General features: G+C 42.9%; 1 protein-coding gene across 2 annotated transcripts in view; it reads left to right on the top strand.

Moving 5' to 3' along the window:
* The window catches only part of VIRMA (vir like m6A methyltransferase associated), a 53,276-nt gene that overhangs the window by 19,789 nt on the left and 19,047 nt on the right, over nt 1-14,440 (top strand). The window contains exons 9-18 of one of the 2 annotated variants that reach the window (XM_040354678.1): nt 230-721; nt 2,161-2,315; nt 3,142-3,224; nt 4,394-4,487; nt 7,682-8,226; nt 8,317-8,552; nt 10,848-11,097; nt 11,179-11,396; nt 11,515-11,647; nt 13,534-13,683. In XM_040354678.1, the coding sequence (XP_040210612.1) occupies nt 230-721; nt 2,161-2,315; nt 3,142-3,224; nt 4,394-4,487; nt 7,682-8,226; nt 8,317-8,552; nt 10,848-11,097; nt 11,179-11,396; nt 11,515-11,647; nt 13,534-13,683 (2,356 nt within the window). Of the gene's footprint in view, nt 1-229; nt 722-2,160; nt 2,316-3,141; nt 3,225-4,393; nt 4,488-7,681; nt 8,227-8,316; nt 9,010-10,847; nt 11,098-11,178; nt 11,397-11,514; nt 11,648-13,533; nt 13,684-14,440 lie in introns of those variants that run through there. The other variant, XR_005749540.1, reaches the window with a different exon arrangement.

The following is a 14,440-nucleotide window of genomic DNA, read 5'->3' as shown; positions in this document are numbered from 1 at the left end:
TACAGGCTTTGGTGTACTCGCCTTGTTCTCTCCAGCCTGTTTGTATGATTGGGATAGCACAATGGTGGGAGGTAGGTACTCGATCTAAAATAAATGTGTGAAAAATCGGCTTATCACTGCGGAAAAGGGGAACTGAGATTTTCCTTAAGGGCCAACTCCGCTGCACAGACTTGTGGTGTTGTTCATTTTATGGTTTTGAATGAAATTTCTTTTTTTATTATTTTTCCAGGTTCCTGCACAGTCACCAGTTCTTGGAATCTGCAACGGTGCTTCTGTCTCTTCCAGGGACAAGCTCTCATCCTGCAATTGTTCAAACTGTAAGAGAGATATTGCGGTTTCTGGCACAGACGCAGAAGGGACTCTTGTTTCTGTTGTTTGAGAATGAAGCAACAAACCTGGTTGCCAGAGCCCTCTGCCAGGTGTCTGAGCAAGACCAGGAGGACAATGTGCAGACGGAGGGGAACAGTGATGACTCCTGTTCCTTGTGGCTCCTGCATGCTACCCAGGCTTTGCAGTACATCTCAGAACTCTTCAACCATTTCCAGCATTGTACAGGAGCAGAGGAAGCCGATCATGCTGGTTTGCTGGGGATCCTTCACAACCTTTACTTGATAAGCTTCAACCCTGTAGGCAGGTCTGCTGTGGCCCATGTCTTCAGCCTGGACAAGAATCTACAATGTCTCATAACTTTAATGGAGTTCTGCTCAAAGGAAGCACTTGGGTAATCTATTTTCCTTCTATCAAATTCTGATTTTGATGACCATCAGCAAGGACAAAACGTGGAACTGAACATGTTTTTCTGTATATGTAGCATTACTAAGTAGTGTTCAGAGCTGATGTTCATTTCTTTACTTTTGTTTTTCTACCCAGTTTTTGAAAGCTACACATTTTTGTGCATCTGTACACAATAGAGCCCCAAGGTTTACAGAACAGCATGGACACTGGATTCCTTATAACCCCCCAATTCTAGCGACCAGTCATGCCTAGTTCTGTTTTCTGCATGCAAGAAATTCTTGAAAGGAACCCGTCTGGTTAACTAAACCGAAAAGACAGACAAATGTTAAGAGGAAATGCTGTACATGTGGCTGTCTTTCCAGTTAGATTATTTTTAGTTCAGCTTTATATGAGATTGGAGGGTTATCCACTTTGTCAGTAAGAGGTGTGTTTTTTTTTTTTTTGTGTGTGATAGGAGTGAGACATGGTTTACTGTCATGCTGGGTCCTTACTTTCGTCCAAGTTCTTGGTGGGGACACCTTATTACACCTCTAGTATTGCTGTTGTAGACCAAGCTTGACTATTGATGTAAGCTTATCAAGCTTGGTGGCTTGGGGTATGTTCCATGAGACTATATCCACTAGGGTTGTCCCGATACCACTTTTTTATGACCGAGTACAAGTACCGATACTTTTTTTCAAGTACTCGCCGATACTTTTTTTTAAATGTGTCCCCAAATGCAGCCATGTCCCCCCCCACAGATGCCGCCATGTCCCCCCCCCACAGATGCCGCCATGTCCCCCCACAGATGCCGCCATGTCCCCCCATAAGCAGCCATGTCCCCCCCCTTACCTGCATGCTGCCGCGCCGCTAATACGGGCGGGGAACATTACGCTTTCATTTGAATAGCTGTAATGATTGGCGCCGCGCTGCATATAGACACTCCCCCTTGCTCGGGATTGGACAGATCACCCGAGCAAGGGGGAGTGTCTATGCGCGGCGGGAACATTACAGCTATTCAAATGAAAGCGTAATGTTCCCCGCTCGTATTAACCAGGCGGCCGGCGGGATGCGGTGTAGCGACAGGGGTGGGGGGGCTTGAGTATTCTATTTAGGCATCGGCGGTATTTGCGCCGATACCTCAAATACTTGGTATCGGTAACGATACTAGTATCGGTATCGGGACAACCCTAATATCCACTAATGGATTCACTTACAAATGTATAGAAAAACTCTGACTGATGTTGACCATCTGCAAAAAATCCAAGCAAGACTTGTGATGTATTTGGGTGATTTTTTTTTTTTTTCTCCTGTGGGGAGTGGGCTTATTCCTTGCTTTGCCAAAAAGTCAGTTTTGTGTGGAGCAGCTGTTTAGTACTAACACCTGTAATATTACACACCACTTACTGAATTCTAATTGTTACAACATGTGAATATTATTTTCAGTGATGCAAAATCGAAGAAATCTGTGGCCTATAGCTATGCCTGTCTGCTTGTGTTGCTGGTGGTGCAAACCTCAAATGATGTTCAGATGTTGGAGGAGCACTCTGCATCTCTGCTCAAATTGTGTAAGGCAGATGAGAACAATGCCAAGCTGCAAGGTAAGTGCTGCTTAATTCGCTCCAGTTAGTGCTTTGCGTTTCTTTTTGATGTTTTGCAAATCTCCTGAGAAACTCTGTATACATTCCAGAAGATGGCACCATTGCACAAATTCTTATTTTAAAATTTGTATACATACCTTTTTTCTGAAGCTGGTCAACAACGGCTGTAAAATGAATGGGGAGTGACGTCACCCTTAAGGCCTATACACACACGATCAGATTTTCCGACAAATGTGTGATGGCGAGGTTTTGTCGGAAAATGCGATTGTATGCTCCATCGGACAATTGTTTTGTAGCATGCTTTACAACTGTCCGACGACAAATGTGTCTGAAACCCAAGTACGTCGGAATAAAATCCCAAGTACAAACACGCATGCTCCATAACAATGCTAACCATAGCACAACATTAGCAGAAGTTGCCCAAAGGGTGGCGCTAAAGAGCTGAAAAACCATGTCGTTTTGTGTATGTTGGCTGAAAAACTTCTGCCGTCTGTATGCATACCAAGTTCACTGTCAACGCCCTTCACGCTAAATTCCACGGATTTGTCCGATGGAAATCTGATCGTGTGTACAAGGCTTTAGAGTTACTATGGGGCTTCCGTTGTCGGATGTGTCCTGTGCACCTGCCAACACAGCGAAGCCGCGGTTGACTTTTTGGCGTGGGACTGGGTTGGATAAGCTTCAGAAAAGGTACATAAAATGTAGAAAAAAATTAACTTGATATTATTTGGATTGGTGGTAATACTCAAGTGTACATGTTAATATCCAGTTATTGGTTACTGAAATATATCTATTTTGTATAACGTGTTTTTCTTTCTTTTTATAGAGCTTGGTAAATGGTTAGAGCCATTGAAAACCGTTCGATTTGAGATAAATTGTATCCCCAGTCTAATTGATTATATTAAACAGGTAAGTTACATTTTTTTTTTTTCTGTCAGGGGTTAAAGTGGTATTAAACCCAAAAGCAAACATTTATCATATTGCAGCTTACCAGTTCTTGTGATGGCTGCATTCATTTTCTCTTTTAGGCTTTCTTTCTTTGATTTTCACCTAGTAATCTGACCAGAAAGTTAGTAGTTTTTCAAGAGAACAAGCTGTCCTGTAGATGTAGCAGTTACAAAGTTGAGTAAAACTAGAGGTCGACCGATATTCGGCCATTTTGGCGAAATCAGCATCGGCCGATTTTTATCCATATTAGGCCGATATTTCACCTGCCCGCTAGTGGTTCAATGGATCATTGTTGATCCGTGATCCGAACGTGTCGCCCCTTTCAAATCGGCCACGAATTGCCGCCACGGCCATAGCATTAGGACAGGCCACGGCTTTGGCCTAGCTCCGGAGCCGCGGCCATCTTGGTACACCCGGCGGTGGCCCTCCTCTCTGTTTACACCCACAGAGGAGGAGGAGCCCGCGCTCGAGGGACACGCACAAGGCTGTCCGAGGTCTGTAAGGGGGACTGGGAGTTGCACACTGAGGGGGGGCTTGTGTCTGCACTGAGGTGGGGTTGTCTGCACTAAGGGGGGGTGTACTACTGGGGGGTCTGTAACTGAGGGTGTCTGTACTGAGGTTGGGGTGTCTATACCAGTGCCACCATCCAGTACCACCTGCCAGTGCCAAGAAGTGGCACCTGCAAATCAGTGCCAACCAGTTGCCAGTGCCACCTGTTAGTGTCTGCCAGTGCCACCTGCCAATCAGTGCCACAAAAAATCGGCATCTTTTATATCGGCCATCAGCCGGCCTGATTTCGAAATATCGGCATCGGCCAGAGAAAAACCCATATCGATCGACCTCTAAGTAAAACTATTGATCACTGTCGGGGATGCTTACAATGATCAGTTGTTGTTCATGTAAAACCTTTACCCCAAGAGGAACAAAGCAGTTTGCTGTAACTGCTTATAAAGAGTTGGCTGAAGTTGAGCTTCAATTTGTTAGTGTATCTAAATCTGCTAGAATGCCTTACACTCTTCTGGTGTATATATTATGTCCAAACAAAGCTTCAGATACTCCACTTGTTTTTTTTTTATGCAGAACTAAGATGTTCCTGTTCATATTATGTGTGTTCTTATTTGTTCCACTAGAATATTGACCATTTAATGTCCCTGGAGGGTGCAGGACTGCTGACTGCTCTTAGGATTCTTGGTCATGTAGCTTGCCCACCAGCTGCTGTTGTGGGTATGTACAAAACCTGTAAATGTGAACGCTACTCTGTCACCAATATAGTTGAATATTTTCAGGATATGTAATATTAGTCTGTAGAAATGGATGAAAAGATCGGTAGCAATAGTCAAACAAGAATTACAGACCAGAAAATAAACCTTTTATGGGATCTGGGTATAAGAAGTGAACGTTGCTTATTTTGGAAAAGCGGTTCTAGAGAGAGAGAATTAATAATAATTCTCACTGATAATGGTAGAGTATGCATGTAAACTTAAAAATATTACATTGCTCGACCTATAAGGTGACCAGATTTTTAAAATGCAGCCCGGGTTCACGCCAACCACAGCAACTTTTCATTGGTAGTGTAGCAGGGACAAGGCTAATCATAGCACACCAAATGGTAATTACACCCTAAAATTTGAACACCATTTTTATACTTGCGTATGTGTTCGCTTCTGCACGCAAGCTCAGCGTGGTTACATGTTTTTTTTTTTTACACTGTTCTTTAAAAAAAAAAGTCACTTTTATTCCTATTACAAGGAATGTAAACATCCCTTGTAATAGAAAAAAAAGCACGACATGACCTCTTAAATATTAGATCTGGGGTCAAAAATACCTCAGATCTCATATTTACACTAAAATACAATAAAAAAAAAAATTAAGAAAACAAATGTCCCTTTTTAAGAGCTATGGACGGAAGTGACGTTTTGACGGCGCTTCCGCCCTGCGATGGTATGGAGATGGGTGGGGGCCATGTTACCCTCACTCATCTCCATATCAAGCAGCAGAGAAGACCTGATCGCCTCTGTGGCTGCCAACGGCTCCTGTAAGTGGCGGGGGCCCACTCCCACCACTGATTTAAAAGTGATGTGACGAATCTGCCGCAGAGACCACTGTTATCGGATACCGGACTGCCCGCTGAAGAGGAGGATGCCTGGGTTATGGCAGCTAGCTGCTGCCATAACGAAGATATCCTTCTCCGAAGTGCTGACGTATATCGGCGTGCGGCGGTCCGGAAGTGGTTAAATCAACTCTTATTTTTAAATCATAATTTTTAAAGAGCAACTGTCCATCTGTCCCGCAAGGGGCTCCTCCTCTGACCTGACCAGCTGTTGACTCACTGACAATCCAATTGACTTTAATGGGATGGCTGGTGATGCGGCAGTGATACAACAAGGTGAGGGATGTGGTGGCAGCAGCAGTAGAGTGGATGTCCGCTAACAGGCGTTGCCATGATGGATCTGTAATGACAGGTGCTCTTTAAATGTAAGGACTTATTCTTGCTGGTAGCTAGGAATACTTTAAGTGGATGTAAACCCACTCTCATCATTTATAAACTACTGCCATAGTGCTGATCTATAAGGCTATAGATGCATCCTGCATGTATCCTTACCTGTCAAATATCTCCCCTCTGTCTGTTATAAGAACTGAAAAACTGCAGATTCTTTGGGTGGATCTGTTGTCTGGAGCTCGGTGGGTGGAGTCGTGATGTCAGTAGACTCTCCGCCACCCTCTACACTCCCCTTCTCAACATGCATTTTCTCCTGTTTATTCCTTACACTAAATTCTGCTATGATCACTAACATCCAGTCAAAATCCAGAAAAGTAACCACATGACTTCAGAAAAGGGGTGGGAATTAAATGCCTTTCTCAGGCTAGTGCATGAGATATGTAAATAACCTGTCACTCACAGCAAGGGTTTTCTCCTGTTTGTCCGTTTATCTCACTGAAAAAAATAAGAGGATTGCTCAGAGCTGGATTAACTCTTTGTGGCAAGACTGGGCACAGATAAACGGAAATCTTATGCTGTACATTGTGACAACAAAACATTTTTTTTTGTTTACATCCACTTTAATTTTGTTTGCAAATATTTAAAGATTCTATGTAAAATAAAAAACTGTCAGGTTAGTAAAACTAGCGATATCAGAACTAAGGATGAGCTCTGGCAAGTTCGCATAGATCACGTGCAGAGCCCGCCTGGAAGTGTGCACGGCGCTGCGCTAATAACAGGCAGGGAGACATTTCACGATCCCTGCAGCCGAGCATCGGGACAATGTCTCCCTGGCTGTGATTAGCACAGCGCCGTGCACACTTCCTGGCGGGCTCTGCACGTGTTCTATGCGAACACGCCAGAGCTCATCCTTAATCAGAACCGATTCAATCATAAAGTTTGTAGTGTACATTGATTTGTAAAACAATGGGATGAAGGAATATTCCTGAACTTTAGTTTATCTCATAGTTACTGTGAAATTGTGTGAATGCATCAATGCAGTGCATGTTATCTCGGCTTGCAGAGCTTGGATTAATTCAATTAGTTTACCAAACATGTAAATATTTCAGAATATACAGCCTCATGCTACATAACTAAGCTCCATTTCATGCTGAATAAACTAAATTATCAATGCATCCTAAATAGGTATTTATCTTTTTTTTTTTTTTTTTTTTTTTTCATTCCAAAAGCATTTTATTAAAATTTTAATAAAAAATCAAAAACTTTTTTTTTTTAAATTATTGATTTTTATCTACCCTGGGCCTGAGGTCAGTATTAATGAAGTCTGCAGAGGACAAATGTCGGTAGTATGTAATGCGTAGATCAGAGATCATTGGCCTGCATGCAGTCACAGGCAACCCCTGTGTTGTCCATCTTCTAACCCCCCCCCCCCCCCCCTTACCTTGCCTTGGGTTCTCTGACCCTCACAGTTGCATGCAGGCAGCCCCTGGGTTCAGCAATCTGTCTCTTATGTCCCCTTTTCCTGTCCCTGCTTACTTACCAGGACACAATTACAAGTGTCTTGATGGTGGGAAACCAATGGATATGGATACTTTCTTCCTCCATTGTAAACAAAGAAAGTTTCCAGGCAGATTACTCTGCAGCACATCTGGGCCACTTTGCAGGTAGTCTCTCCAATTCAGGGAAGTATAGTCGCACTACTACACGATGGTACTGCACAAACCGTTTACATCCCCAGTCTCTATACCACTTTTTTGTTACAGCTGTGACCTGCCTATGGATCTTTGAATAGAATAAGACAACTTGATATAAAGGGTTAGCATGGTCAAATTTATAGAATTATATAAATTAAAGTCTATATATTTTAAAAAGTTGTCAAATTTTGCGGGCAGTACTTAAAAATATTACAAGTCCGTTTTATTATAATATTGGTATTTCCACCAGTATTAATATACTAATACTAACCTGTATTCTTCAGGACAGCAAAAGGATCTTAAGTGGAATCTTGCAGTCATTCAGCTTTTCTCAGCCGAGGGAATGGACACTTTCATTCGCATCTTGCAGAAAATGAATAGCATCCTCATCCAACCGTGGAGACTCCATGTGAACCTTGGGACCACTTTGTACAGGGCAATCACGATCTCCGTGGCCCGCTGCACCCTGTCTCTCCTCAAGACAATGCTGACTGAGCTATTAAGAGGTGGCTCTTTTGAGTTTAAGGACATGCGAGTTCCATCCACATTGGTCACCCTGCACATGCTCCTCTGCTCCATACCTCTTTCTGGAAGGTTGGATGGCGAAGAGCAGAAGATCCAAAGCGATATCATAGACATCCTTCTGACTTTTACCCAAGGTGTAAATGAGCAGATGACTATCTCTGAGGAAACCCTGGCTAATAACACTTGGTCGTTGATGCTCAAAGACGTTCTCTTCTCTGTCTTAAAAATACCCGAAGGTTTCCTCTCTGGACTTGTCATATTGTCAGAACTATTACCCTTCCCGCTTCCAATGCAAACAACACAGGTAAAAGTTTTGGTCTCTGTGATCAATTAAAAGGCCAGATGATTGTTCCCCAAAGAGTGGCTTTTGATGAGGGTCTGTATTGTCTTTCAGGCTTTTGAACCAAAGGACATTGCAGTGGCTCTGAACACCAGGAAGCTGTGGAGCATGCACCTACACGTTCAATCTAAGCTGCTGCAAGATATTGTGAAGTCCTTCGCTGGAGTAACTTGCCAGCCTCTGATGAACATGATAAGGCGAGTCTGTATCCAGCTGTGTGACCTGGCCTCGCCCACTGCGCTTTTGATTATGCGCACTGTATTGGACCTCATAGTGGAAGATCTGCAGGGGTAGGTGTGAATTCAATCTTCTCAACGTTTTTTCTGTTATTTTTCAATACGTCAAGTCTCACCAGAATTGTGGTCCAAAGCTGAACTCCAGGCAAAAAGCTTATTACACAGGAGAAAAACATATAAGGAAGCTGTTCTCCTTGACACAGGATTTGTTTTTGTTTTTTTTGTTTTCCATCCAGTCCTGAGATTCGCATATCTGTCTACCAAGGGAGGGGACCTGTTCTTTGCGGCAGTTTTACTTTAACTTACAGGTCCCACCCCATGCTGTGACTGGGCAATGAAAGTAGAAGCAGCAATCTGATGAGCTCATTTTTGACACTCTTCTGTCTCCTTCAATCAGCATGCACTGCAGCACACCTGATTGGCTCCTCGTGCTGCTTTTCTCTCTCCCTTTTTAAACTTTGTTACAGACTGTACAGCAGACTGCAAGAAGCTTAAGCCATGTAAAGTTCAGGTATTTATACTGCTTGCATTACAAAAATACATTTAACAATGATGTTGATTATAGTGCTGCAATAATTTTTGTTTCTCTTATCTGCCTGGAGTTTAGCTTTAAAGAATGTGGGCGCAGAATGTAAAGCCTATTGTCTTTACCAAGCTCTCTTCAGGAAACCCAAATCTGCTTTTAAGTAGTTTAAGATAGCCATATAATAGCTAAATTGTAAATTAACAAGTGTTAGACCAGTCCTAACCCCGTGGGGAATGGGCGTTCCTATCCGGAGGGAAAATGATTGACGGCCGGCTCTGGCGCGTCACGTTTCTCCGGAAATAGCCGAAATAGGACTTGGCTCTTCACGGCGCCTGCGCCTAGTCTGTGCGCAGGCGCCGTGAAGAGCCGAGACCTACTCCGGCTATCTTCGGGGAGCGTGACGTGCCATAGCCGGCCTTCGATCATCTTCCCTCTGGATAGGAACGCCCATTCCCCGCGGGGAGTCTGAATCTTCACTATAGGATTAAACAGGGAGTACGGGGCAAAAAAATAAAATAAAGGCATACTGTAGCTCGCGCTACTATGCTTAATTTAATGCTAGAATGTTGTTATTGAGGGTGAACCACCGCTTTAAAGACTGGGGTTGATTTACTAAAACTGAAGTGTGCAAAATCTGGTGCAGCTGTGCATGGTAGCCAATCGGATTCTAACTTCAATTAAAGTGAAATTAAAGGTTCCTTTTTTTTTTTTTTTTTTTTTTTTTTTTAAATGTCATGCTTCCCTCCACTGTGCAGTTCGTTTTGCACAGTGGCCCCAAACCACCTGTTCTGGGGTCCCACGGTGGCTCTCGCAGCTCCTCCCCCTCTGGGAAGCGATCTCCCGAGAAGGTTACCTTGCGGGCGCGCTCCTGAGTCATTAATTCGGCATCCATAGCCGCCGAATGTATGACTCGGGCCCAGCACCCGCTTCATTGGATTTGATTGAGAGTAGCGGGAACCAATGGCTGCACTGCCATCTATCTATCTATCCAATCAAGAGCCAGGAAACCGTGGCGAGAGCAACGGCGGGGACGCGCCCACAAAAATTCGGGGCTCAGGTAAGTAAAACGGGGGATCTGGGGGGCCGGACACTGCAAGGTGTTTTTTTCACTTTAATGCAGGGGTCTTCAAACTATGGCCCTCCAGGTGTTCAGGAACTACAATTCCCATCATGCCTAGTCATGTCTGTGAATGTCAGAGTTTTACAATGCCTCATGGGAAGTGTAGTTCCGCAACAGCTGGAGGGCCATAGTTTGAGGATCCCTGCTTTAATGCATAGGATGCATTAAGGTGAAAAACACAAAGGTTTACAACCCCTTTTAAGCTTTGACCAAAAGAAAAACCTGGAAGCTGATTGGTTTTTATGCACAGCTGCACCAGATTTTGCTCAATCCAGTTTCAGTAAATCAAGCCCACTGTGTAGTTTTCAGTGCATAAGGGCCAGTGTCCACAGGTTTTGGGCTGCAAATGCAGCACAATCTTGGCATTCTTTTGAGATCATTATGAAATTAAGAATGAATTTCTGGTGCATTTTACCTGCAGTTGACCTGCTTCAAGATGATTTTGCAATCCTTTTGACTTGTATAGGAGAGAATCGGTTCTGATGTGAACAAAAGCCTGTCTACATGGGCCCGAACTATACCGAAGAACTAATCTAATGCATGGTCCTAGTTGGCTAGTGTCTGGATTAGAACTTGAGTGCAATATACAATAGCAGTGTAGTCTCGGTTCATTGTCCTTGAGGCTGCAGGTGCTCCCCCCGAAGGGTCTGCTGTGTCTGCCAGTAAATGATAAAATAAGCCAATCTGATTACTTTTGTTTCAGTGGTCCGGAAGATAAGGAGAAGCCCTGTACAGGTCAGACAGCTCGACTACTTGCACTCTTGGACTACCTAGCTGCCCACAGAGCTTGCAAAGTTGCTGTTCTACATCTTATTAATGGAGGTAAAGGTGATGAGCGCTATAATGAACTTTTCCAAAAGATGCTGAACATCATGAAGTCTGCAGGTGACAACATCATCCACCTGCAGTGTGCAGAATATATATCCTCCATTGTGCAGTACCTCTGTGATCAGGTATGGCTCTCTGACCACTTGTACTAGAAATATGGTAATTATACTGATTGTTTTAATTTATAACTAACTTTCTTCTTGTAGGATATTGCTCTCATTGTGCCAATCTCAGGGGAGAGTCCAGTGTCTGAATTAGACCAGCTTGCCAACTCCCTGCCTAGCAAGGATCTTCTTCCCTCCATCTGTGAAAGCTTGATGGAGACTTTAGGCAATAATGACAGCAGTTACACTTCACTTCTCACCTGTATCCGCACTATGATGTTCCTCTCTGAGCATGATTATGGCTTTTTCCACTTAAAGAGGTAATGAGACTGACCATCATACAGCTAGTTTCTTTGGGAAATCTAAAACCAGCTTGCAGTGTGGGGAGTATAGAAGTAACAGATTGAATTAAATGTATTTTGCTTTGCTTTCCTGCAGCTCTTTTAGGAAACACGGAAATGCACTTTACTTATTGTTGAAGAGAATTGTGTGTGGGTTTGGTAAGGACATGGGAGAGCTGGCTTCTTCATTCTTGGATTTCATGCGACAGATCCTGAACTCTGACTCAATGGCAAGTAGACCTCCTTGTTTTGTTGCTTTTTCGCTAATTCATTTTATACAAGCACATCGGTGCATTATGCTGTCAGAATAAAATGGCGCACATTTTTAAGTTCACCAGATTGTCAAATTCAAAGGGCGATGTCTCCTCTATTCTTTGAGTTCTTTGTCCTATCTTCTAAGCCAAATGAGTTGGTGTAGACAGAAGGAAGAGAGTACTTTTTTAAATGAGAATTTCCTGTTTATACTGAGCACTCACCTAGGTGGGAACAGCATCGGTTCCCCGCTGCTGCTAAGAGAACTGAGCGATAAAAGAAAGCCGATCACTCACTTAGTCTTCAGTGAGCAGCGAGTAAGTGACAGTCACCGCCTCTCTGCCCCTCCCTCAGGTGATCACTGAGCTGTGGAGGGGGCAGGACTGCCGGTTCAAGCATCTGGGTTGTTTCAGACTATAAAGAGGCTGGACCGGCTAAGTGACGGGTCACAGGTGTGCAGAACAAACGGCACACCAGTGAACCACAGGAAAAGTAAGGCCAAAAAAGCTTTGGCCACACTTCTCCTTTATAAAGTGAAATATTTAGAAGGGAGTATTCTTGTCTGTACAGATAGTGGTGGGGTTCTAAAACTGCATCTGTAGAAAAGAAAGATGGCTCAAAACATTGTACAGTTGTAACTCTGTATGAGGGATGTGATTATAAATACGGTAGTCCTAGGCTGGCATTCTTGCGGGTTGTCATTACAAGATTCATGACTCCAGAATTGTTGGGCTGTACAGTACCCAGTCATTTCCTGCAAAATGTATTTCCGGATAACTGAGTACATAAGTATTGTATGCAGTTGTGTAACAAATTGTAATCCTAGGAGGGAAAAAAATAAAAAATCACTCCAAAGAGCCATATTAAGGTTGCAGGGGTATGCTTTTGTGTAGTATGGCCTGTCAAAAATATTTTTCCTTGAGGAATATCTTTCCAGTGACTGGTTATATGACCATTCTTACAATGGGATTGATAGGTCTTTTAGTAGGTGAGTTAAGCACTTTAAAGAGGAAGTAAACTTACCTGTATTGTTTGTACCTATAGGTAAGCCTGTAATAGGGCTTGCCTATAGGTACTGTAAATATCTCCTAAACTTGCACTGTTTAGTAGATATTTACTGTATACGCAGCCGATGATGTCATCGGTGCATGCGCTCTGAAGAAACGGCCACCTGTGCAGTTTCTTCAGAGCCCTGTGCCGTGACCGACGTCACGTTGCTCCGACCAGTCACAAAGCCGGCGTCCGCAGACCTGGAAGCAAGATGGGCGAAGATGGATGCGGTCTGCAGGTAAGTTTCAAATAACCTGCTACTATGTGATACCTTTACTTTGCAGGTCAGCAAACAAAAAAGGACAGCGTTTACTTCCTCTTGAATGGGCTGTCCAGGAGCCACATACAAAGGGGATTAATGAAACTGGAATGGACTAGTGATGTCAAGTAGCAGTCTCAATTATTTTCCAAATTGCTTGGCTCTTGGACAAAAATACAAGACAAAGCTGAGTATTACTGGTTGGGTCAAAATTTCTGCAGCAAAGGTGACCTAGTACTCAGTCTGGATTGATGTAACTTTGCCTTGGTGATTTCACTGATGGAAATAACCTGCCGTGTTATATCCTCCATGCTTAGTTTCTGAAATTTGCATTCTTCTGTTTTTTTTTTATATAATAATGAAAAGTTCCTTTTTATTATTGACTGACCAAATCGAAAACTGCGATATTATTAATTTTATAATTTAAAAATACTTATTACAGCCGTCCACATACAAATATAACCTACACTAAGATATAACTGTATACTATACAAAGATTGTTCAGATATTTTTAAATGAGTTGTGGTGTTACAATTATGTCCTTTCCTTGTGTAGGCTTCTGGGGATGAAGGAGGATTGATGGAAGTGGATGGATCTCACCACTCGAAGACCATAGGGCTTAGCCCTGGTGAGATGAAGCAGCTGCTTCTCAGCAAAGAAGACACCACTCAAAATCTAGTTCTTGATCTGGAGAAACTTGTCCTGGTATGCTTGGAATTTTTTATTTTTTTTTTAACTATATTGTATTCCGTTTAGAGAAAGATTTTAGAACCGTGTTCCCCCAAGGGTGTGACCCGTGGCACTGTTGCTAAATGTCTACCCTGGTATAATAAACCATAAAGGGGATTTCATAGAAAATAAATCTGGTCTACAGTTTAAAGTGGTGTTAAACCCAAAACAAAAATGTAATATATTGCAGCTTACTAATCCTTAAATGTGGTGGTATAATTAGGCCAGTTCGCACCATAAATCGCACAGAAACCGCTGTGCATTCCTGTGCTATTCACGGGCAATCCACCTGCTGTGCCATTTCAGCTTATTTATTTGAATAGGCTGAAATTTTACCAAAAGTAGTGCATGCACTACTTTAAAAAAACCCATATAGAAAGTAGAGATCTCATCCAGATAACCCCAGGTTGTTGCCAACATCCCAAATGTTAGATAGCATAGAATAAGGGTACCCCCAATGTACACACAGGGACTTTTAACGGCAACGGAGTACGTATAATTACTAAATTGTATTAAATATTTAAAAAAAATAATTGGTGCATACATCGCCATACATAAAATTGATAACATAGCTCATTACAAAGTGATAATAAACTCAGGACCTGTGAAGAGTCCTTTCCTCAGGGGCATTCGATAAGGAGTTCATTAAGCAACACTCTAGAATCAAGCATAGCAAGCATTAAGAGTCGTATCACAAAAAGTGATGTATGGTCCGAACACATAGTGTAACTCT

This window comes from Rana temporaria, chromosome 5 (assembly GCF_905171775.1).
Source record: "Rana temporaria chromosome 5, aRanTem1.1, whole genome shotgun sequence".
Lineage (NCBI taxonomy): Eukaryota > Metazoa > Chordata > Amphibia > Anura > Ranidae > Rana > Rana temporaria.
The sequence above is the reverse complement of the archived record's forward strand: the minus strand, read 5'-3'. Positions and strand labels throughout refer to the sequence as shown.